General features: G+C 38.6%; 1 protein-coding gene across 3 annotated transcripts in view; it reads left to right on the forward strand.

Annotated features, from left to right (window-relative positions):
* Window positions 1-25,657, forward strand: part of LOC105486007 (StAR related lipid transfer domain containing 13) — a 553,767-nt gene that overhangs the window by 129,511 nt on the left and 398,599 nt on the right. For all 3 annotated transcript variants that reach the window (XM_011748647.3, XM_011748646.3, XM_011748641.3), the window contains exon 2: window positions 7,471-7,605. In XM_011748647.3, coding sequence (XP_011746949.1) covers window positions 7,576-7,605 — 30 coding nt within the window. In that variant the 5' untranslated portion in view covers window positions 7,471-7,575. The remainder of the gene's footprint in view (window positions 1-7,470; window positions 7,606-25,657) is intronic.

Below are 25,657 nucleotides of genomic sequence, written 5' to 3' on the forward strand. Positions count from 1 at the left end.
TTGGGAAAACTCTTGGATTTTTCAACAGATAAACTATAACAAAAATAGGTTATAGATGAAAACACAAAAGACATCAAAAAATGTATAAAGGGGCAAGACTACACTTTAACACCTAAGGATGCACATGAACACATAAAGATGCATCTCAGTGATAATGAAAAATGCAAGGAAATAATTACTGTAAAAGCCAGAATAATAGTTACTTGGCGGGGGGAAAAGGAATTGCAATTGGTATGGGATATTTGGAGCGGTTTGGGTCGGGGAGTTCTTGCACAGTTTGACTTCTTGATGTGGTTGTGGTTAAAAGGTTGTACACCTTACTTTATGAAGTCATGCATCTGTTTTGTGTGCTTTTCTGTATTTCCCCTTTATTTCCTTTATTTCACAATAAAAATAAGATGTTGAAGAAGCATTCACCAAAACAAAAACAAAAACAAAAAAACACGAGTAGAGGCAAGGGAGAATTAAGTTCAAATTTAAAATGTTAGGATACCAGCAATTATTATGCATGTTAACTCTTTGATATTTATGTAGGCTCCTTATCTTTTCTAATTTTCACAATTGTAAAACACATCAATAAAAAAAATTTCACAGGGCTCCCATTACCTACAGCAAGATTTCAAACTCCTTAATATGTAGTTTCTTATCTGGGGCTCCCCATTTACCTTCTACAGATCATTTGCTGCCAGTACCCCCTAGGCACCATCAGATGGACTCAGATAAAATCCTCACTATTCTTTGAGCATGCTGTATCTTTTTGTGCTTTCATGCCTTTGGGATTCCCATCCCCTGAAATACTGCTATTCTTCCTGCTAAATTTAGTTTAAAGGTTACAACCTCTATGAACACTTCCTTTTCCCCTAGGCAGAATTATTTGCTTTTTTTGTCTGTTTTCCCATATCGTTTTGTACATACTTTGGCTTAAATCCTTTCGATAGATCTGTCTATATGACCTTTTCTCCTTAGTTTAGAGGTCTTTAGGAAAATATGTTATATTTATTTTTATTTCCTCAGTCCTGGGACAACACTTGGCGAATGAATGAATGAATGAATGAATGGCTGGATGAATGAATAAATGAATGAATGAGAAGAGACAGAAATTGAGGGCTCCAAAGATATACTTTGTTGTAACACCACTGGGTTCAGGAACAAGATGCAGGTTTCTAAATCAACTATGTACTAGTGAAAAATAAAGGCATGAAACTATAAAAACTTGTTCCATATGTAATTTTTAAGTAGAACTGGACATCAACATGACTCTTCTGTGTTCTCACATCTCATGCTTTATTCCGTTAGTTTCTGTGCATCTTCAACAGATCACATCATGGGATTTGGAAGAGATATTTGGGTTATTCAATCAACATGGCACTAACTTTCTTCTTAGTCTGTTATGTTCGGTCTCTGGTTCCTTTTTCTGCAGTATTCAACCCATCAGAAAGAGCATAGTCATGGCTCTCATAAAGTGTATAACACAGTTAGATCTCTGGCTTCCTGAAGCTCTGTCAATATCTTGTGTAAAATATGACCCAAAAAATACAACAGGAAGTAATAAAACCCTATGAATAAATCCTATTAGTATCCCCATTTATTCCAATGAGATGGCAGAGGCATTGGGAGGTTAAGTAATTGGCTGAAGTCACAAGTTACCCTCTTTACATGAAATTTTGGCAAAAATTAGAATGATAATTTTGTTACTGGCTTCCTGTACAGTAAGCAGAGGAATCATAATGTGAACTTAGGCAGCAGCCCACTTTCACTACACTAAATATAAGCACTAAAGAGATGATCGTTACTGTGACGAAAAAGAGAAATCTTGTGACCAGCACTAGGAAGTGTGAAAAACTGGAAGGCCTCTTATTTCTCAGATGTGGAATCAGTGGTGTCTTTCTTGCTAATTTAGCAGGAGAAATAAATTAGTCTCACTTATAGGAAGATCTGAGATTAGAAACATTTTTAAAGATAAATTCAATACAAATTATGTTAGCTCAGGGCTGGGTGTGGTGACTCATGCCTGTAAACCCAGGACTTTAGAGGCTAGGACAAGAGATCCCTTGAGGCCAGGCGTTTGAGATCAGCCTGTGTAACACAGCAAGACCTCATCTCTACAAAAATAAAGAAAAAAAAAGTTGGCCAGTCATGGTGGCACACGCTATGGTCTCAGCTACTTGGGAGACTGAAGCTGGAGCCCAGGAGTTTGAGGTTGCAGTGAGCTACGATTGTGTCACTGTACTCCAGCCTGGGTGACAGAGGTGACCATATCTAAAAAAAAAAAAAAGTATATATATATATACACACACACACACACGCCTCTACTCTATACATATATATATACACACACATGGATAGGGATATGGATATTGTGTGTATATATATATAATATTAGCTTAGCTGGGGAAAACTTTGATATGTGTTTAAACTTCATCATGTTTTGAATGTTCTCTAGAGGTTCATTATACAAACTTCTTTTTTGAGATATAGGACAAATCTATCAAGAATAAATGTAAAAGACAACTTTCAGTCTATGCTAGGCTCTGACATTCAGCCAATTTCATTTATATTTGGGACCAAAAACTAATGTTACATTACTTATGGCTTTTACATATTAATGGTCAGTTAACGGATTATTAATAGTATTCCAAATATTTTAAAATACGGATATTTCTTTATAAATGTCCTTCCTCTAGAAAATTAAACATGATGGTCTTTAGTTTTCATATCATCTGAGTAAGATTCTTCTTTTGCAAATCAGGAAATTTTAAAATGGCATGCTAAATTTTAAATATTATATAAAATTAAAATTTGTATAATTATTTCAGAAATGTCCTAGAATTTTTTAAACAAAGGGGTTACCTATCTGTATTTTTATTTTTTTCTTTTATTCTGAAAAGAACAGGATGAATAAAGGAATCAACTCTTTATTTCTCCTGGCTTGGACAGTCTGCCACCTGATTCTTTGCTGTATTTGCATCCATATGAATATCTTAACTCAGAAATTTTTTCCTAAGTTCTCTTTATATGAAATTTGGGCAAAGATTAGGAAGAGTACTTTATTGTTGGTTTTCTGTAATTCATAATTGATTTCCTTTCATTGCTCAATTGCATATAGTAGAAACTATTCAGTGATGTCTATTACATCAGTAAAGTTGACTGTAGTAGACTATTACCTATTCATAGCAACCTTACAGAATGACTATAAGGATAGCATTTAAAAAAAAATCTTTTTTTATGGGGGAAGGGGTCTGGTAAAGGAACAAAGGAAAAGGTATTGTTTGAGTAATATATGAACTACAAAAAGTAAGTAATGGATAAAGACCCATGGAAAAAAGTTTGAAAAATCAGGGATTATATTCCAAGAAGCAATGAAATTTGACAGAAAATTCTCGTTCACTTATTTTGCAGTCCAAAGACATTAAATTAAACCCTTAAAACTATGTATTTAAAATAATATAGAAGAGGCTAAAATATAAAAGAAAAATTCTAAGGAACAAAACTTAATAAAATATTTTTCTAGCTGTGTCACTTTTTTGTCAAAGAAGAAAACAGTTCTTTTGATCACTGGGGCTCCCCATTTGTAATGGTTCTAAAAGCAACAAACCACTGTCATTATTTAAAATTCACATCACATGATCCTCAGGATAGCTCAGAGACTCAGGCAGTATTGTCTTCCCTTTCTCTATCTTTACATTTTCATTATTCTTTTATCAATTTACCTGTCATGTATTAACATAATAATAGCTAATATTAACTCATCACTTAGTATGTGCCAGACACTTTTAAAAGTGCTTTACCCTTATAAACTCCTTACAGTCCAGAGAGTGCAAAGCATTACCACTTCCAGTTTTACAGAGGAGGGAACTTAGTTACAGAGAGAAAAAGTAACTAGTCTGTAGTCTGTAGCTTAAGTGTCAGAGCCTGGCTTTGAACCTAGAGCTCTAGCTCCACAGCTGGCATTCCTAACTATTTTTTCGCTCTCTTGGTATGGTGGCTATAAAAGTCAACCAAAACTTATGGTCCTAGGGAAGAAGCACGCAGAGAAAGCCATGGAAATAAGAAATTCGGACTTCATTTAACAAATATATATTGAGTATTCACCCTGTTGCAGTTACTGTGCTAAGTGCTTAGCTACATATTACAAATATAACTTATCTGTAAGGATTCATAGCTTCCATATTTAGTTTATGAAACTAATATCTTCTTGATAGAAAAATTAACAGAACATAAATGAATGTGGCTGCAAAAATACCAAAGAAAACACCAGCTAACCAAATTCAATAGAATTGAAAGGAATTGCATGTCACAACCAAGCACAGTTGATCTCACAAGGTTAAGGATGGTTTAATAATTGTAATAATTATTGCCAGGCACCATGGCTCACACCTGTAATCCCAGCACTTTGGGAGGCCGAGGCGGGTGGATCACCTGAGGTCAGGAGTTTGAGATCAGGCTCACCAACATGGAGAGACCCCATCTCTACTAAAAATACAAAATTAGCCAGGCATGGTAGCATATACCTGTAATCCCAGCTATTCAGGAGGCTGAGGCAAGAGAATTACTTGAACCCAGGAGGCAGAGGTTGTAGTGAGCTGAGATCACGCCATTGTACTCCAGCCTGGTCAACAAGAGTCAAACTCTGTCTCAAAAAAAAAAAAAAAAAAATTATATATATATATACACACACACACACACACATATATGTAAGGTGCCTTAACATGCATTTAATAAGTGCTGTGAGGGGTTGTGTCTGCACCACGAGAGCTCTAGAAAGCTTGCGGGTCATAGCAGTCAAGTCCTTCCTGCAGAGGCAATTTCGTTTTCCAGTCTCCACAGGTATCCATCATCTACAAGGTTAACAGGATCCCAAGCCCATTAACCAGCTGAACAAGGGTCTACTATGGAACCCACCCTTACTGGGAGTTAGACAGTCTTCTCCCTCATGGAAGTAGGCCTGGGCCAGTATATAAAGAGAAATATGATGGAGTACAGAAATCACTGAGAAGAATCAAGAGATGTTAGCTCTCATTTGCTATGGGATTCTAGTCAACTTGCCCTCTTTAGGAATTATTTTATAAAATTAGACTGACACAACTCACCTCACAATGTTGCTGGGAAGAAAAAGAGTTTAGTAATATACATGAAGGTATCATACACAGGATCTCAAGTTAATATCCTTTCATTGAATGTTAGGTTTTCCTGAATAAGATACAGTCCCTAACTTCCCAAAGAAAAGGCAGACAATCCCTGAGCTGCTGTACTGTGACAACAGCAACAAGAGCCATACTTATGGGACTTTCATGTAGTACAGGACAACCTACTGAACTAGGTACCAACATCACCCTCATTTTACAAATGAGACCACAGCAGGTGTTCCTTTAGGCACCTATCAAACTGTGTCTACACTAGCTGGCAGAAATAGGCAGTAGTAGTAATCGGAAGAATGCAGTACTAATTAGGTAATCCAACGGCCAACTGCTAATCGTCAATCTCCTGGCTGCCCGTTCAAGGTAGTCTCATTTGTTCCTATTTTTTTCTCAAATCTAAGAACTTTCATACCTTTTAAAGTCATTGCATATGTGAAATAAGACATGGCCCCATTAGATTCCTCATGGTGTTTTCTCAAGGGCTGGCGTGTGTATATACTCTTTAATGTCCTTCGGAGTCTTTCCAGATACATTTTTGAGCTAGGAAATTTCTATAAAAAAGAAAAATTGGGACATTCTTTCAAAAAGAGGTAAATATATCAAGTACACAGCAGTAACTATCAGAAAATATTAGCTACTATAATCATCACCATCTTATTATCATCATAAGCAAGAGAAACATAATTTTTAAACAGCACATTTAAAAATTCTCATCAGACTTGGCATACTCCTGCGTACTCACATTCTGGCAGATGCCAAATCTGCCAGGCACAAGGAAGTGTTGAATAAATGTCAAAACGTATTGTTTTACAGGTGAATTAAGATTTGAGGAAATTGGGTCCAGTGTTAGGTAGCTAGTATTTGGCAGTGCTAGATTCATGTACAAGTCGGTTTATTGTAGATTCCCCCTCCCACCAAAACAACCTCTGATAATCTATGAGTAAAATTAGTTAAATAAAAGATTTACATCTCCAGCCTTTCCTGCTTCTGCAGATCTGATACTTTCTCCAGACAGAATATGCCAAGACAGAACATTGCAATAGAAGCTTCTAGATAACTTGGACATAGAGAGATGCAGAAGACTTCCAAGCAATGGGAGGAATTAGTAAAGACAAACTTATTACTTCAGTTTGATAGAAATTTATCCAACTTTCTTAAAAAGAACTTTTTAGAAACTTTAGGGTTATCTTCATACTAATATATTAATACTTTAAAATAATTTTATTGCATAGTTAACCTTCAGAAATATAATCTTATAAATTGTTCTCCACTGTTACAACATATGGTCTGAAATCATAAGGCTTAAAAGACCATTGTGGCTCTATGGACATCATTTTATTATTTCAATTTTTCAATATTTATTATTTCCATTTTAAAAACACATTTGGAGGCAGGCAGGGTGACTCACTCCTATAATTTCAGTCCTTTGGGAGGCCAAAGCAGGAGGATTACTTGAGGCCAGGAGTTCAAGACCAGCCTGGTCAACATAGCGAAATCCTGTCTCTACAAAAACTAAAAGAATTTAGCCAGGTGTAGTGGCAAGTGCGTGTAATCCCAGCTACTGGGGAGGCTGAAGCAGGAGGATTGCTTTAGCCTGGGAATTTAAGGCTTCAGTGAGCTATGATCATGCCATTGCACTCCAGCCTGGGTGACAGAGCGAGATCCTGTCTCTAAGAAAATGATGATGAAATTAAACTAAAATAAAACACCTTTGGTGATCAAAGGATACAAAATTTTGGTTAGGCAGAAGGAATAAATTCAGGAGATGTACTGCACAACATAGTGACTACAATCAATACTAATATATTGCATACTTGAAAATTGCCAAGAGTAGATTTTAAGTGCTCTCACCACACACACAAAAATAAGTATTTGAGGTCATGCATATGTTAATTAGCTTGATTTAACCATTTTACAATGTACACATATTTTAAAACATCATATTGTACACCACAAATATATACAATTTTAATTTGTCAATTAAAAAATAAATGATTATAATAAATACATAAAATACCTCTGATTTTGTTTTTAAAGCTTTAGAAAATGCCAATATAGTTCTATACTTTATCTTGAGAGTTTACAATCACTTTTAGTTTATAACCTTACATTGTCAAGCCCTTAGGCTTTACTGAGACTGATCTCACTAACCAAAAATGTCTTGGAAAAATTATTAATATTTAAGAATATTCTTACATTTTACGTCAATTTTCAAAATGGTTGTAGTTTAAAAAATTTTTTTATTGATGTAAGTCATTAATTTACTTGAACTATTGCCTAAGGATAGTCCTTTATACCGGGAAAAAAACCTCTTTAAAAATTTTTTTTACAGGATTCTATAAACCTGGAGAGTAATCCTAAGAAAAATCATCAGGAGAAAGGAATTTGTAGAACTAAAACTGCAAACATCCAGAATCTTGATGGTGTGCCAAGCCAAATGTCAACTGGAACTCAACCAAAAACTAAAGTAAGTTTTAGTTTTCTTACATGTGCCCCTGGTGTGAGTGTCCTGCTCTGTTCATACAGTGTAATTCACCAAGGTAAAAACAGCACCATGTTCACAAATTATCTATTTTTCTTGTTTGTTTTTCAAACTTAACATTAGCGTAAACTAGTGTTTCACTGCAACAGGAGAAAATTTGTAATGAGAACATATATAGTTGTTAATATTTATAAAATTAGAAAAAAATGCTTTTGCTGAAGGTAAAACCCTTAGTCCATTGTAACCATGGCAGTGGATTGTACACACTTCAATTCATCTCTTCATTTTTAGTAAAAGTTTATGCTGCAAATGCAAATTTCCTTGAACTATGTTTAAAAAGTCTCCCTGTTGGGTTAGTCTGTCTCCCACTGTTCGGAGATCCAGAAAAGAGGTCTAAGAGTGGGAATCACATCTAGAAAACATTAGCTACTAACATTCAATTCATTTTGTTTAGAAAATTGCCTTTGTTCTACCAAGCTGAAAATAATATAGAGCTTTGTTGTTATTGTTGTTGCATTTTGAGGTATAGTTTTAATGAAGAAAAAGTTGACCAACGTTTTCTATAGACATTTCACAACTTTTCATTATATTAATAACTTTTTTGAATCTTTTAAATTTTTTTTCACTTTTTAAAAATTGAATCTGAAAGTAGACCTTCATAAGTCCTGACCAGTGTTAGATATAGAAGGATTTTTAAGTAATAATTTGCAAGATTGTATACACTAGCTTATAGTTCTTGATTTTATGATGCCTTGCCTGCTTTACAATGGAAAAAAGTAGTAATAGGGCCGGGCACAGTGGCTCACACCTGTAATCCCAGGACACTGGGAGGCTGAGGCGGGCAGACCACGAGGTCAGAAGATCGAGACCATCCTGGCTAACGCAGTGAAACCCTGTCTCTACTAAAAATACAAAAATTTGCCGGGCGTGGTGGCGGGCACCTGTAGTCCCAGCTCCTCGGGAGGCTGAGGCAGGAGAATGGCGTGAACCCAGGAGGCAGAGCTTGCAGTGAGCTGAGATTGTGCCACTGCACTCCAGCCTACTCTATCTCAAAAAAAAAAAAAAGGGATAATAATTTTACAAATAAATATGAAAGGCAAACATCATGTGTCATCCTGACAGTAAACAAGAGAAACTTTTAAAATTACCTAGAAAGGGATAATTTAAGAAATTACTCAGCAAGATATGGGCAGGGTTAAGGTAAATCAACAATTCTAAAGTGTTGGTGGCTCAGCAAGATCTTTGACCTTCACAGAGAAATACAGCCACAGCCAAACTTCTGCCTGCAGGGAAGAGGCTCAGGGAATAAATACCCAATTTCTTCCTCCTCCCATCTTCTAACCTCCTCCTGGGACCTCCTGCTGGCTGAATCCATAGAGAAGTCAGGAGGAAAGGAGCTCAGCTGGTCCATTCTTTAGAAACTGTGCCCCATAGGAAAAGGTGGAAAAAAGCAGAGAGTAGTTTCAGATGGTCAAATGGAAAATATTCAGCACACGTGATAATAAAATAACATTGTTAACTGCCGTGATTGAACATGGAATATGTTCCACGCACAATGCTAAGCTCTTCACGCACATTGCCTATTTCATCCTTACAACAGCCCTACAAGGCATTACTACCTTAATTTTCTAGAGAAGAAACCTGATCTTCACAACATGGCAAAGTTACCCAGGTAGCTATTCATGTTATGCTGAATTTACAAATGAGAAGACCAAGGCCTAGCAAAGGTAGGTGACTTGCCCAAGGGGGCAAAACCAGTACTCAAGTCCAGGTCTCCATGCTGTCTGTCACTACCAATATACAAGGGAGCTTTTGTAATGCCTTCATAAAAAGGTAATGCATATTACCAAGTGAAATAAGGCTACATACTGTATAATTTCAACTATTAATACATGAAAAAGACAAAATTAAGAAGACAGTAAAAAATCCGAGGGTGCTGGTGTTAGGTGGAAAGAAGGAGAAATAGGCAGAACATGGAAGATTTTTGGGGGAATGAAACTACTGTGTATGATACTATAATGGTGACTACATGTCATTCTATATTTGTCAAAATGAATTACAATAGAATATACAACACCAACAGTGAACCCTATTGTACACTATGGGCTTTGTGTAATAATGATATGTCAGTAGAGGTTCCTCATTTGTAACAAATGTACCACTCCAGAGTACGATGGGCCATGTTAATGATGGGGGTGCTGTGCATGTGTGGAGCAGGTGCCATATGGGAAATGTCCATACCTTGCTCTTAATTTTGCTGTGAACCTAAAACTGCTCTAAAAAGTGAAGTTTATATTTTTTAAAAACATTGCTTTCAATTAAAAAAAGAAAAATATAGCACATCTTAATTATATTTACTGTGATCCACATTTTGTATCTTTTTGGTAAATAATGCCTGATAAATAGTATTAAACTTCTACACAAGACTTCCTACTTGGAACATTCCTCAGCCCAAGAATAAAGTATTTATTAGCTATTTATTGATTTTCTTAAAAATTTTTTTTTTTTTTTTTTTTTTTTTTTGAGACGGAGTCTCGCTCTGTCGCCCAGGCTGGAGTGCAGTGGCCGGATCTCAGCTCACTGCAAGCTCCGCCTCCCGGGTTCGGGCCATTCTCCTGTCTCAGCCTCCTGAGTAGCTGGGACTACAGGCGCCCGCCACCTCGCCCGGCTAGTTTTTTGTATTTTTTAGTAGAGACGGGGTTTCACCGTGTTAGCCAGGATGGTCTCGATCTCCTGACCTAGTGATCCGCCCGTCTCGGCCTCCCAAAGTGCTGGGATTACAGGCGTGAGCCACCGCGCCCGGCCGATTTTCTTAAAAATTAACAATGAAAGTTAGAAAGGAGAAAGCCATTATCTTTAGTTTAATGCTATAATTCATTGCCTATTGACTCTGAAGGGAGCGTAATTTATTAAAGAGGCATTTGGGACTTGCCTTAGCTGCTTTCCTAAGAGTATTTTTTTTTTCATCTTGTTTCTTTTTTTTTATAGTAAGCTCTTAATTATCCTTGGGCAGATAATTTATTTCCAAATTAGCTCATTCATGATAGGGACAGAATAACTTTGTAAATTATTGTGTAAAAAAAAATAGGGAATATTTAATTTTCTGGTCCATTCACAAAATCATAATCTATCAATTCTTAGTGGCACAGAGAGTGGAGAGGAGAAATATATATCCTCAGGTGTTAATACTGACATCTACCTATCCTCTGAACATCTTTTTCTATTATCTGCTTTCACTACCACTGTCACAGGCATTCCTTCCAAGATGGTAACTTGTAAACAGGCAGCGTGTAAGCTGGGGCCCGTGTGGCAGAGGAACCCATTTGATGCTGTTCTAGCTGTGAGTCTTTAAGGAGATGGACAATAGATTGTTTCCCTTGCTGTTTTCCTGTTCTAGAGAACAACTTCTAAAGAGTCAATTCACTTCTAATTCTTTCAACTATCATGAACTCAGAAGCTTCCACAGAGAACACTTGCGGCTGGCTGAATTTCTGTCAAGATAGAAAACAAATTCTTCAATACAGTGTACCTTCATTTATATGACATTATTTTCTTAGTTTCGTGCATAACCCTATTTCAGCCATAAATTACCTGATGTGTAAAATTCACTGCCCTGTAGAACGTGTCTGAGGAACATGTGCTCATTTCTGAATCTAGGCCTGACTGCCAAACAAGTAACTCTCTGTTCCTGGCAAATACTGAGGGCATGGGCTCTCCCAGCTCGAGTCAGTGTTCCCATGGGGCTAGGACTGTGCGTTGGTTGGAGATGAGACGGGTAGGTGATGGGTCCTGAGTAATGCTTATCTATCCTTTAGAGGCCACCTATGTTCAGTGAACTTCCTAGACTCTAATTAGAGAAACTAAGTAAGACTGAAGGAATATCTGGAGGCTTTGTAAGAGTTGAGACAGTGCAGGGGCTAGAGATTTGGCAGATGAGCCTGTCCTTTAGCTGGAAAAGAGGTAGCTATGGAAATACGGGAGAAGAGAAGCCTTGGGTGGTGGGGGTGTGGGGGGTCTCCTGCCTTATGTTGCTTCTTCCTCTCCATTATTTCCTGCATGACAATCACATGGATCCCTGCTTGGGATGCACAGTGGGGAAGTTCCAAGGATTTTTGTAGGAACAAAGGGATCAGAAGTGTATGTGAAGCAAATCCTCACGGCAGCAGCTGTGGGGAAGGCAGAATGACTTTGACCACCAGGCTGAGGCAGCACTACCAGAGGGGCAAACTGAATGTACACAGTGGTCCAGCAGATGGAAGACAGACTGGCCATTATTGTTTAAAAAGAAAAGTAACATCTTGGAGAATAAAACACAGTACTTTATACTGTGTTTATGATTAAATTATGATCAACTATTCTAGGCTATTTAGGTCCCTACGTCTTCTGCAGCTTTGGGGACTATCTGCCAGAACTAATACCTACTAAGCCATGTCTGTGTAAAACAGCATCTGTCTCAGGAACACAGCCCAGTTGTGTGGGTGAAAATATGCAGTCACAACTGCATGTGGCCACTGCATTCTTTAGGCCCTGACTAGATATATCCACCCATGAAATCACCCCAGCTACCAGCCAGACATATTTCTCCTCTGAATTATTAAAGAAGTACTTTCAAACATGGCATTTCTGAAAAATTCAAGGCTTTCGTTCTGGTTTGTTTTATAGCCTTTACTGATCACACGTTTCCTCTGTCTTGAATGGATAGCAGCATTGACTCTTGTAATAAATTCTCCACTCTACAGACCTGGGCAGCCCACACCTGTGCCAGAAGTTATGCACCAGATGGCAACTGAAAATGATTGGGTATCTATGAGAAGAGGCTATTTAGAGAAAATACACATTTACAAGGAAAGCAGGATTCATACATTTTGCAGTGCTCTAAAAACATATTTGAACAAGTCGGCCTGCAAATATTTATGGAGTGCCTTCTCTGTGTAGTCCTTCAAGAATTGCTGTTTTTGTGTTGAGTTGGCTCTATGCAGGGTTTGGAAATATTACAAATACCTCATCTCTTAGAAAAAGATGGGAGAAATAATGATTTCCTAATGTTTCAAGGTCTCTCCACTGTTGATTTTCTGTGTTATGAAGTTGAAACAGAGATTAAGGGATTAACCATCAGGGATGTTTTCTGTGGCTTTTAAAGTTGTTCATTGCTTATAAAATTATTTAATGACACTTGTTAAAGCACTTCAAGATAGGTATAGGAATCACAGTAAGGAGATTTTGCAGTGGGGAAGAGATTGGGTTCAACTCTAAATGCAGCATGAGCAAGTTGGAATTTATAGCCAAGGAGGAGGGTGGAGGCCAGTGGATAAAAAAAATTACCAGCTGGGCGTACACCTGTAATCTCAGCACTTTGGGAGGCTGAGGTGGGTGGATCACTTGAGGTCAGGAGTTCAAGACCAGCCTGACCAACATGGTGAAACTCCATCTTTAAAAAAAAAAAAAAAAGAAAGAAAAGGAAAGAAAAAAGGAAGGAAGGAAGGGTGGGAGGGAGGGAGGGAGGGAAAAGGAAAAAAATTACCAAGAGGAAATAGCATCAATAGGAGTGGGAATCTGCCTAAACCCACCTAAGAGGATTCTTGCTGAAGACAGGGCAGGGTAATCAGACATCATCACCTGGGGGCTGATGATACATGATGAACCTCATCAGATATTGAGGGGCATCAGGTATGCAGGCTTGTTCGGGTGACTTAGCAGGGTTCTTGCTAAAGTGCTCAGATGGGCCTAGGAGAAGGTTTAGATGTTTGGTCAAGTAGAGAATCTTTGTCATCATGTGCCTTGACTTTACATGACTCATGGAAGACAGGACCCATTGGAATGGCCCAGCTCATGGGCAGGAGGATCTGACCAGGCGGTAGAAATAGATTTGGTTCATACACAAATAGCAGTGTCCTACAGACTTTAAATATCCAGAAAAGTCTCTATCAAGATATGCAAAGTGCAGAAGTTTCTGTGAATTCTGGCCATAAATATCAGCGTCTTGAAGTTCAGGTTCTTTAGTGATTACACAGCTGTTCCTGGAGAGTGAGTGTGACAGGTGAGTTAGCAAACTCTGCCACTTGCCTCTACTCAGCACTATCATCCTCCCCACCCTCCCCAAACAGCTGTCACCTCTTGGGAAATTTCCTTCTCCATAGTTAAGACCACAGGACCATAAATTGGTGTCCCACCTCACCTCCCACATTGGCATAACAAAAATGAAGTCTCCTGAATCTTTTTAGTTTTCAAGTCATTTTGCTGGAGTAAACTTGAGAAGCAGTTTGGCACAGCTTTTTGAGCTGCTAAAATGTTATCTTGATGGATTTCAGGAGTAGCCACAGGTAGACGGCTTTGTAACCCTTCATGTTGAAATTAGATTACTGTCCTTACTGTTGAGGAAGACAAGCAGTGAGTCCAAAGCAGAAGGGCAGTTCGATGGATAAATTTATACTTTAACACTCTCAGAAGTATCTGTATTTTTAAAAGATCCTCTCTTAGCCCAAATAAATCTGGGATGGGGGTAATTTTGGCAGTGTGACAGTGAAATAAAAGCAAACCAAGTAATGCACAAGAAGCTGTTTCAGAAACAGGCACAACACAGGCCAACTAGCCCTGTCTAGAACTCTTGTGCTCCTGGAGATTGTTTCTGCTTTTTCAGAGCCTTTTCCTGCCCCCAACTTCTAGTCTCACTGATTCTCTAAAAGCTTCAAGATTGTTGTTGTTGTTGTTTGTTGTTGTTGTTGTTTTTAAATAATGAGTCCCAGAAGCAGATGTAGAGGATGGAGACAGAGTGCGGCAGGGAGCAGCCAGTAGGTAGACAGGACACCCAGAGGGCAGGCGGTTCTCTGTACAGTCTGGTTATTGTGAGGCAGGTGTGTATACATCATGGATTGACAATGGTTTGTTATAAATGTGTCTGTGTATGGATTTATTTGTCCGAAAAATATCAGAAGTGTAAAAAGAATGGCAAAGCACAATTGAGAGAGTAAGTCCAGCTGTTGATGGCAAACGCTTGGAAAATATCCAGCCGTTGCTGCCTTGGGCTGGATTGATACTACCTATGAACTTCCTTCAAGAAAAACACAATCGGTTTGGCCATCCATTTCTATTAACTCCACATTGTTGGAGGAACCTTTATGCACTCCCTTGAATATCAGGATTAAATTTGTTTCACTCCATATAGAACTGTCTTACTGAATGTAATTTTTCCAGAAAATCAGTTCTGCCTTCAGGGCAAGTAGGAACATCTGTGAATATTCTGCCCCTGTTCTGCCAACTTTGGTTTAAGTCTTCAGACATCATTTTAGGAATAAGGAAAACAATTTTTTAAAATTTCTAATGGAATAACTTCAGCACCAGCATACTTGCTATATGAGTAGCATCAAGTTCTTACATCTATCCTCCAACAAATGAGGGCCAAGGAACTCTTCTTTGGTTGAGGTAGAGGTAGGCAAAAGGAATTGGGTTTTAGCTGTTCAGTGGTGATGTTAATGCACGTGGGACAAAAAAAGAGGGCAGGATGAGCTTGAATAGGGTGGGAGGAGCATTGTGATAAAGACCTAGGATGCAAAGTTGAAAGCTCAGCATTGCCCATCAAACTGAGCCCCATAGGTAATTGAAAATATTTTAGCAGCCACTTAAAAAAAAGTAAAAGGAACAGGTATAATTAATTTTAATAGTATATTTTATTGAAAACAGCATATCCTAAATCTTACCATTTTTGACATGTAATCAGCACACAAAAATTACTAACATATTACTTTTTTTTCCTTCTTCCTCTTTTTTTTTTTTTTTTTTTTCTGAGACAAGGTCTTGCTCTATTGCGCAGGCTGGAGTACAGTGTTGCAATCACAGCTCACTACAACCTTGAACTGCTGGGCTCAAGTGATCCTTGCCCCTCTGCCTCCCAAAGTGCTGGGATTACAGGCGTGAGGCACCATGCCTGGCCCGATATATAACTTTCTTTGGGGGGTTCTAAGTCCTCAAAATCTGATTTGTATTTTACACTTATGGCACATCTCAATTTGGACTAGCCACATCCCAAGAGCTCAGGAGGCATTTGTGGGCCGTGGACAGAGAAGCTCTAGGTGGTAACCCAAGAGGAAGGACTTTATGATGATCAAAGCCATTTGTTATTTTTTAAACCAATAAATAGATAATCTTATAGAATTTAAGTCAGAGAGCATTAAAAAGAATAATGAGAAAAAATTAAGCAAATTAACTTTGGATACGGAATCCCAAGAAATAGCCTGGCAAAGGAAGATTTATTTGACCAGGATAGAGTTTACTTGGTAGGCTTCAGGTGCATGTAAGGGGATACTTTTTTTACTTTGAATTAAAATATGATGGTGGAATTCATTCAAAAATGTTCTTGGTGTTCTTAAGGTAAGTAAGAAAAACAGCTGAAACTGATATGCTTAATTACTGCCCTGGGTTTCAGTAATACCCCAACTATATATGAAATTTCAACTATATAGGAAATTACGTATAATTCATTATATTATGAATTATAATGAATTATAGATTATTAATATATATTATGACATATAAATATATACATTCATATATATGAATTATACATTATATATTATATATACATTATATATCACTTAGAGTGTTACATATACAAAGTTAACATATATGTTTGTGTGTGTGTATATATGTGTATATATAGATATAAAAAGTGCTTTGCTAAGAGTGAAAGTCATATGCATACCTGGGTTACTGTCGTTGGCTAACGAAAGGCTGTACTGTGGAGATGAGCTATCAGATAAAATCCATCATCACAGAGCATCGCTAATTGTCAGTAACTTGAGAATTAGTGGAGATGAGGAAGGGCTGTCTTTCTGTCAGGAGCATCTTAGATTTGTTTTATCAAAACATTTACTACCCATCTCTACAGCCTTCAGCCCATTACTCTCATCATGTATTTAGTGTGAGGACATGTACTGCTCAATAATTAGTTTTTTCCCTCACCGTGGGCTTTCACTGGCTTCATAAAAGTGATAAATGGTTCTTCTTGGACACGCAAAATAAAGATTGGCAGGTAATTTAAAGTTAAGATTTCCCAGTAGAACCATCACTACCAACAAGCTCATACACTGACTCTTCTATATTCTGAGAAATGTTAAAATAAGGCCAAGATTTTTATGGTCCCCACTTTCTAGTGCCCCAAAGGCTTTCCTGTCCTTCATTTCTCCTGTGCCGGCTATCTCTGCACTTTCCCTGTTGTGTCTCCTTGGAGGACGCAGACAAACGCGGTTGCTCCTAAAATCAGTCATTTCAAGAGGCTCTAGGTTTTGCTGAGACAATTGTTTATGTGAGAAAAATTACTTTCTTGGGAAATGGCTTAGGAAGACACAAAAACATTTTTACACCAGAAGACAGTTGAATTATTTGGCAGCATATCTTGTAAATCGGTGCACTCAGAACCTTTTATAAATAGCCTGCTCTGCAATACTCCATGTAATTATAATAATAACTCTTCATTAAAGTAAAGGGTTTTCTCACACATCTGAGCTTTACCACAACCTTGTGAGGGCATTTGAAAGATTCCACTTTTTTGATACAGGAACTGAAGCCAGAACATTTGAACGATTTGGCCAAGGTCACACAGCTGATATTTAACACATCCAGCATCTACTACTTTGGCCTTTACATCACCTCCTCTTCTACATCTTTGTAAGTGGTGTTTTCCAGGCCACATCACCTGGAAGCAGTAATTGCAAAACCACACACTTTCCAAGGCTCCACTCCCATTTATTCAACTCCATCTACAATTTCTGCCCACCAGTTCTAGAAGCCTTGGGCTCTTTTTCTCCCTAGGAATCTCGGTGGGAATGGGGTGTCCGGGGAGAGGTCCACATATGTCTAAAACTTGGATTTGTAGGCTGCATCATGGCAGGCTCCTTGTTTGTTTGTTATGACTGTTTGGAATCGATGGTATCATCTGTCAGAGTCCATACTGTGGTGCAGCTGAAGCCCTCCAAAGATCCTGACACTGCCTCTGTGTTTTGCTCTCTCACTTGCCTAGTCCAGCCAGAGGCTGTTCTAGCATGCAGCTGCAAAGGGAACTGCCCAGTAGGAACGTGCCCTTGGCCCCGCCCTACCCTCCAACCTCCATTGTGGCACCTACTGTTAAACGCTGCCCTCAACAGAGTCTTTAAGGAAACGGCTCTTTTGACTTTTACTCACTTTTGACCACCACCCTCTCTCCCTGAGCAGTACACGGAGGCTGAGCGAGATGCAACTGGTAACTAGATAACTAGGTAACAAGCCCAACAATCCCTCCAGCAGCACCCCATGGTTGTCCTTCCTTTGGATGAATTATTTCCCTGAGTATCTTTAGATCCCTCAAGCAAACAGACCCTGCTGGGCCTACCCTGCTCCTCCTTCCCACAAGCCAGACACATCTCTCATTTAGATCATTAAGCTAAGACCTCTGCGATTCCTCCCAAACACTGTGTCCATTTTCTCCATTACGCTTTGTGAACATCCACTGAATCACAGCCAGATTTTTCTGCCTGAATGTCAAGGTCTTCTCCCAACTGTTTATTTAATCTTATTATCTTCCATGCCCCTCCATCTACGGATGTGAGAGAGAATCACGTGTGTAATGGGTATTTTCCATAAATATCAATGGGTTAACTTAGTGAATTACAAATTGCAGGTGACAGATTAGAGGCTGACTTTCTCAGGCATATTTCTAGATATATTTTATTAGAGGTTAAAATATTTTTCTCTCAATCTACAAAGCTGTTATTTATTATCAGTGTCTTTTTCATCTTGAAAATTCTCTTCCTTGTTACATTATATGAATAAAGTTGTTAGCAGTGGATTAGTGGGGCCTTCATTATTAATGGAGGAAACATATTAACAGCATAGCACTGTGTTGCTATTAAAAAAGCCAGAATGCAAGTTGAACAAAAATCTGCTCAGAAGCTCATAATCTAAGAAAGGTTATAGTAATTTAGATTTATTCTACAGAAGCATACACAGAGACTCATAAATACATAATGACATAGCATGAAAAAAAAATCTAACCTTTTTGAGCATGAGTTGCAAGTATAATAGTTTTATGTGATACAGAATTTAAAAATTAGTCATGAGAATTGCATCTTCAGAGAGGATATGGCCAGGTTAAAAACAAATCAGCACTCACTTCCTTTTTGGAAAAACTTCAAGAGGGAAATAAGATTTCCAACACCTTCATACTATGAGGAGGAAGAAGTTGAGGTTCATGGAAGCCAATGAATCACATATGTCTCTCCTCCCAGATTTTAATTCAATTGAGAAATATGTATAGCTATCAGGAAGAGAGAAAATAAACATTTTATTGCTGATAAAGCTAAATTGGAGACCACGCCTCAGACCCAAAGTGTCTTCTTATTTTCTTCTACTTTTATCCCAAATAGAACTCAGTGATCCCAGGTGAGTCAGCCTCTGTGGAAGACAGAGGGGCTGAGCAAGGATCATCAGACACTTCTCAAAGGAGAAAGACAAAGAGAATAAACCTCATATGCCTGGTGACCCTTTACCCTACCTCACTCATCCGATAAGTCAACAGTCAGCACATTTTCTGTAAAGGACCAGATAGTAAATATTTTAGGCTTTGAGGCTATGTGGTTTTGGTTCCAACCACTCAACTCTGCCGTTGTTGCACGAGAGCAGCTGTAGACAATATATAAACAAGTGAATGTGGCTGTTGTTATTATTTTACTAGGGTTGCTATAACAAAGTACCACACATTGGGTGGCTTAACCAATAGAAATTTATTGTCTTACAGTTCTGGAACTAGAAGCCTGAGATCAAGATATGCACAGGGTTGGTTTCTTCTGAGGACTGGGAGGGAGAATCTGTTCTAGGACTCTCCGGTAGCTTCTAGTGGTTTGCGGCAATCAGGTTACAAGAACCTGGGCTGAAGTTATGGTTAAAGATTGAAAAAACGGCCGAGTGCAGTGGCTCATGCCTGTAATCCCAGCACTTTGGGAGTCCGAGGCAGGTGGATCACCTGAGGTCAGGAGTTCAATACCAGCCTGCCCGACACAGTGAAACCCTGTCTCTACTAAAAATACAAAAAATTAGCCAAGCGTGATGGTGGGCACCTATAATCCCAGCTACTCAGGAGGCTGAGGCAGGAGAATCTCTTGAACCCGGGAGGTGGAGGTTGCAGTGAGCTGAGATCATGCCACTGCTCTCCAGCCTGGGCGACAAGAGCAAAAAATGAGTGAAAAAACATATCAAATTTAAAAAGCACCTGTCTTTGCTCTAAGGACTCTAACACTTCTCTAAGACTCTCTTAATCTTGAAAGTTTTTAGTTATGCATTTTAACAGTATTTATACTCCTCATCTTGTAAGAAAAGCAAGCAAGACTGATCTGCACTGTAAAATTTTGCTCACATATAATGGGATTTTTAGTGCATGTAGATATCACTTTAATCAGCAGTCCTCTTTTGGGACTTAATTTCCTAAGATCGATCTTAGTCTTTAGTTTCCAGTGGTTTGCTGTGTAACCTTTATTTACAAGATTTTATGAGACAACTGTTGATTGGGAAGAGTGGTCTTAAGGGACATGCCACCCCCATCACACTTTCTTCTGGAATACATTCTCCAAAATCTGCTCACATATCAAGCCACATTACTAAAAACAGCCTGTGTCTGCTTCTTTATTTCCAAGTCTGCATCCAAATTGTCTTCATGGATTTACAATTAAACAAGTGCCTCTGAGCTTTAATTAATGGCCTTTTTTTTTTTTTTTTCTATAAGAGATGTGAAAAGAGCATTTCTGCATCTTTTATGAAGCTTCTGTTAAAGACTCAATTTTATTACATGGGGCTAGTGTATAAAGAGTTAGGTAATTAGTTATTTTTAAACTTTAGTGATAGAAACAAGTAATCTCTTCTAGTGAAATGTTTCCTTCAATGAAGATAGCCCTGGTACGGAACTTTTTGATGTCCATTTTGCTTTGCCTTTTCAGAAGCTCAGAGACCAGTTTTGTACTTGTCTCTAGTGGGGAGACTCAGCCTAGGATTTGCAATATGACTTCCTCTTCCTTCACTTTATTATTTGGATCTTTTAGCTTTTAATTTGCTTTAGTGGTTTTATTACATAGTGCCTTTTATTGCAAAGAGACACAAACATTTTTTAAACATAAGTAGGATACAAATAATAAATAGTAAATGGTTGGTTCTCATCATCACTTTTTCCAGAGGAATTACCCTCTAATGCAGATCTTTGTGACCTTAGCTACCTTTTAATGCCACCTCAGTTTACAGTGATTTTTTGTTTTCCCCACAGATTTTTAAATCAATAATTCCTGTACTGAAATGTTATGTTTGTTAAAGAAATAAATACATCTTGGACTGCAGAAATACAGCAGCTTTTTTTTTTTTTTTTGAGATGGAGTCTTGCTGTGTTGTCCAGGCCGGAGTGCAGTGGCATGATCTCGGCTCACTGCAACCTCTGCCCCCTGGGTTGAAGCAATTCTTCTGCCTCAGCCTCGCGAGTAGCTGGGATTACAGGCGTGTGCCACCATACCTGGCTAATTTTTTGTATTTTGAGTAGAGAAGGAGCTTTGCCATGTTGGCCAGGCTAGCCTCCAACTCTTGGCATCAAGTCATCCGCCCTCCTCAGCCTCCCAAAGTGCTGGGATTACGGGCATGAGCCACTGCACCCGGACAACATCAGTTTTTAAACAGGAAAAAAAAAATTAGGTGTCAGCTCTATTATTTCTCTTTGACAGAATTAAAATGAAATAGAAATTATTTTAATTAGCTGTTAGGATTATTTGGCTTGTGAAAGTGACAGAAACCCAACTCAGTTTCGTTTCAGTACAAATGTGTATTTATTGACTCAAATAATTTGGAAAACCAGGGTTTATCAGTCCAGCTTTAGATATGACTAGATTTAGAAGTTCAAAATAATTTTCTCTGCTTACTAAACTCAGTGTTGGCTGCATTATTGGGCAGGTTCTCCCCACAATGTGGCAAAAATGACCAGCAGTAGTTCTGAGTTTACATTGTACTGGCAGCTGGAATTTCTAGTAAAAATAAAAATAAAAAGTTAATTTTTCAATAGCTCCAGCAGAAGACCCAGGGAGAGCTTTTATTGGCCAGGCTTTGGTCATGTGATCATCCCTGGACGTAATCACTATGAATGAAGAAATCCAGTACTTGATTGACCAGGTTTCCATGGTGGCAGTCTTAGAGCCCCGCCTAAAGCACTCGGACTCAGAATGGGAAAAAGCTCCTAAAGAGATTCTGGGCTAAACAAAACACAGGTTAACTATGTCTCTCATTATGTCTCCATCCCTTGGCTGCCCAGTATCCATATGAATCTTCTTTCCATTTATAAAATTCTCAAAGTGGCCCTTGCCAATATAATGCAAATATACCTCTACCGGAAAAATGTCCCTACCTTCACTCTAAAGGGAGACTATGCTTAGGCTCATCCAGTTACTGCTTTCAGCTTCGATTCCAGAATCTCTAAGTTATGACATTTTTTTGGTTGGGTCTAAATGTAGCTCATCACGGCTTGGCAGCCTCTGGCTAAAGGATAAATTTAGCACTGCCACTTCACAGTGGTAGAGAGAAAATGCCATCACTGCAATAAAACTTCCATTTGGAAAAGGAGAGAAGGGCAGCCACTAAAGACTGATCTCAAGTTCGTCACAATGATCTCATGCTGCTGGGCAAAGAGAGCAAGGACTCTCTGACCTGGCAGTGGAGGGAGTTCTTTGTTCAGGATCTGGCTGGCCCTTCACTGCTTTCTGGGAGGAACTCCCTTTCCTATTGTCCTGAACAGCCACGTGTCCGATGGACACTGGGAAGTTCCTGTTCTAAAAGCTAGAACATTTCAGTTCCTCCTTCCTGTGGGTGTGGGTTTGGGTGCTGAAAATTTGCCCTACGAGTTAGGCATTCTCTGGTCTGTTTGGTGAGCCTTGGCATTTCACTGGCAATGCCACAGCCTCTCCTGACAGATCTGTTGACTGTTGCTCTGTTAATTTCTTGGATACTCCCTACAATGGTAACAAAGCCAGAGCTTTTGTGGAGTCATGGCCTATCAGCCTGGTTCCAAACCTCACTGATTCTTCCTCTTAGCAATCAGCCTTCGTGCTCTACACCTCTCCCTAGCCATTTGGGCCTCACACTTGGAGGCAATGGGCTGAAATCACACAGATCCTAACCCCTCAGTGGTGGTATTTCTAGGAATGGCTTTTGGAGCAGAGTTGTACCTCGTCTCTTTGAATGTATAGCAGCAGGCATTTGGAAACCAGATCCCTGGCTGACCAGGATTCCAATCTCTTTTCTCATTATGTTTCCCGCTTGTACTAAATTTAGCATGGGGCAGATATTTACACATCCTAAAGGCCAATGGTTATCTGCTGTTGGCCTTTTTGGAGTGCCCGGAGCAGGCAGAAAGGATGACTCTTAGGAAGAGTCCCTTTTCCTCTTTCCTTCTGCAACTGCCAGATTAGACTGAAGGCCGTTCCTTTCCTGTATGGTCTTACTGAAGGCTAAAAGAATTAGCCAACACCCTCCAAAATTCTGGCATCTTTTCCGTGATTCCATAAAACTTGACATTTACAGTCAAGTCATGCATTCATTGCACAATGATGTTTCAGTCAACAACAGATTGCATATACGGTGGGGGTCCCATAAGATTATAATAACGTATTTTTACAGTACCTTTTCTATGTTTAGACATGTTTACATACACAAATACTTAACCAATGTGTTACAGGTACCTACAGTATTCAGTGCAATACCATGCTGTACAGGTTAGCAGCCTAGGAGCAATAGGCTAGACCATATAGCTTAGGTGTGTGGTAGGCTAGACCATCTAGGTTTGTATATCCCCACAATGACAAAATTGCCTAATGATGCATTACTCAGAACTTGTTCCTGCTGTTAAGCAACACATGACTGTATATGATTTGAATTCCGATACACATTAAGCATCTTTTAACTGGCTGTTTTGCTGTCAAGTAACAGCATTTGCCTTTTTCCCTGGAATGGGGGAGTCCCCCCTCTCACCTCAGCTTATCCAGTGTCACATTTTAAGGTCTGTCATTTGCAACACTCCCCTTCCAGCTATCAAATATTGTATTGGTTAGGGTTCACTTCAGTGCAAATAATATAAATTCCCCTTATAAAAGTTTAAATAGGAGGAATTTCTTGGCTTCCCTAACTAGAAAGGCCAAATGTGCAATTGTCTTCAAACATGTTAATTACAGAGTTCAGTATTATCAGTACACATTTTTTTTCACTTGTCCCTACTATCTATGTTGGCTACGCTGTAATTGTTTTTCCACTTGTTAGCAAAGACAGCCACCAGCATCTCCAGGCTGCATCCGCAGAGTTAGCAACACAGCCAAAATTGTAAATACAAATATTCCTTTGTTGGCCTGTCTGGGCCACCGGACCAGTTTTTTAGGAATGTAGAACTATGCTCAGTAAGTTCTGCAACACATGCCAACCTCCTCTGGATCCAGGGAGTAGGATCAGCCACTTGCACTGAGAATGGCAGAGGAGTGGTTTTCCTGAAGAAGATGCTAAATCAAAAAGCCTGTATGCCCTACCTTAGGCAAGTGACTTTAAAGATGGTAGGCAGATACCTGAGCACAATTTAGTCTTAGTCACATATTATCACATACAATTGACCCTTGCACAACACGGACTTGAACTGCACAGGCCCACTTACATGTGGGTTTGCCTCCACCTCTGCCACCCCTGAGACAGCAAGACCAACCCCTCCTCTTCCTTCTCCTCAGCTTGCTCAACAAAAAGACAATGAGGATGAAGATTTTGTGATGATCCGCTTCCACTTAATCAATAATAAATATATTTTCTCTTCCTTACGATTTTCCTCAAAAAAATTTCCCTAGCTTGCTTTATTGTGAGAATACAGTATATAATACATACGACATATAAAATATGTGCTTGTCAGCTATTTATGTTATTAGTAAGGAATGCAGTCAACAGTAGGCTCTGTTAGCAGTTAAGTTTTCTTGGGGACTCAGAAGTTATACTTGGATTTTTGACAGTGTTGGGGGTCGACACCCCTAACATCTGCCTTGTTCAAGGGTCAATTGTAATTACTGAACACACATTCTTTCTATAGCACAGTGACTCTCATACACTTTGGCCTCAAGAGTCCTTTTAACCCTTAAAATGTATTAAGGACCTCAAAGAGCTATTGATTTTATGAGTCCTTAATAAATTTTAAACTGTTAATGTTTACTTTATTGAACATTGAATCAGAAGTTTTAAAATTATTTTTCATAATTTTATTTAAAATAAGAATAGTCCCAAAAAGTTAATGTAATTGGAATATTTTAGTGAAACATTACTATATTTTCAAAACAAATAATTATTGAGAAGAGTTTTACATTTAAAAAAAAACCAGTTGCTTCATTACTATTTTTTACACTTTTGCAAATTCCTGTAATATCTGACTTAATAGACAGCAACTGAATTGTTATATCTGCTTCTGCTTTAATTCATAACTATGTTGTTTGTTTTGGGTGAAAGAAAATCTGGCATTACAGTTATGTAGTTGGAAAAAGGAGAAGTATTTTATTTTATTTTATTTTATGTTATGTTATTCTATTCTATTCTATTTTATGAGACAGTCTCACTCTGTTGCCCAGGCTGGAGTGCAGTGACATGATCATGGCCTTCTGCAGCCTTGACCTCCAAGTTCAAGTGATCCTCTCACCTGAGTCTCCTAAGTAGCTGGGACTACAGGCACATACCACCACAACTGGCTAATTTGTAGAGACAGGGTCTCACTATGTTGCACAGATGGGTCTCAAACTCCTCGGTTCAAGGTATCCTCCCACCTTGACCTCTCAAACTGTTAGAATTACAGGTGAGAGCCACCAAACCTGGCCAAGAAATATTTTAATAGCCTTTTTAGATAATTGTATGTATTCTTTTGTACTATACCAAAACTCAACAAGTGGTAATTTCTACATATGTAGAATCTGAAACCATACCAATGAACTTTTCATATCCTTTTACATTAAAATCCATTGGTCAAATTTGCCCTTCGCAT

This window comes from Macaca nemestrina, chromosome 16, assembly GCF_043159975.1.
Source record: "Macaca nemestrina isolate mMacNem1 chromosome 16, mMacNem.hap1, whole genome shotgun sequence".
In the NCBI taxonomy this organism is placed as follows: domain Eukaryota; kingdom Metazoa; phylum Chordata; class Mammalia; order Primates; family Cercopithecidae; genus Macaca; species Macaca nemestrina.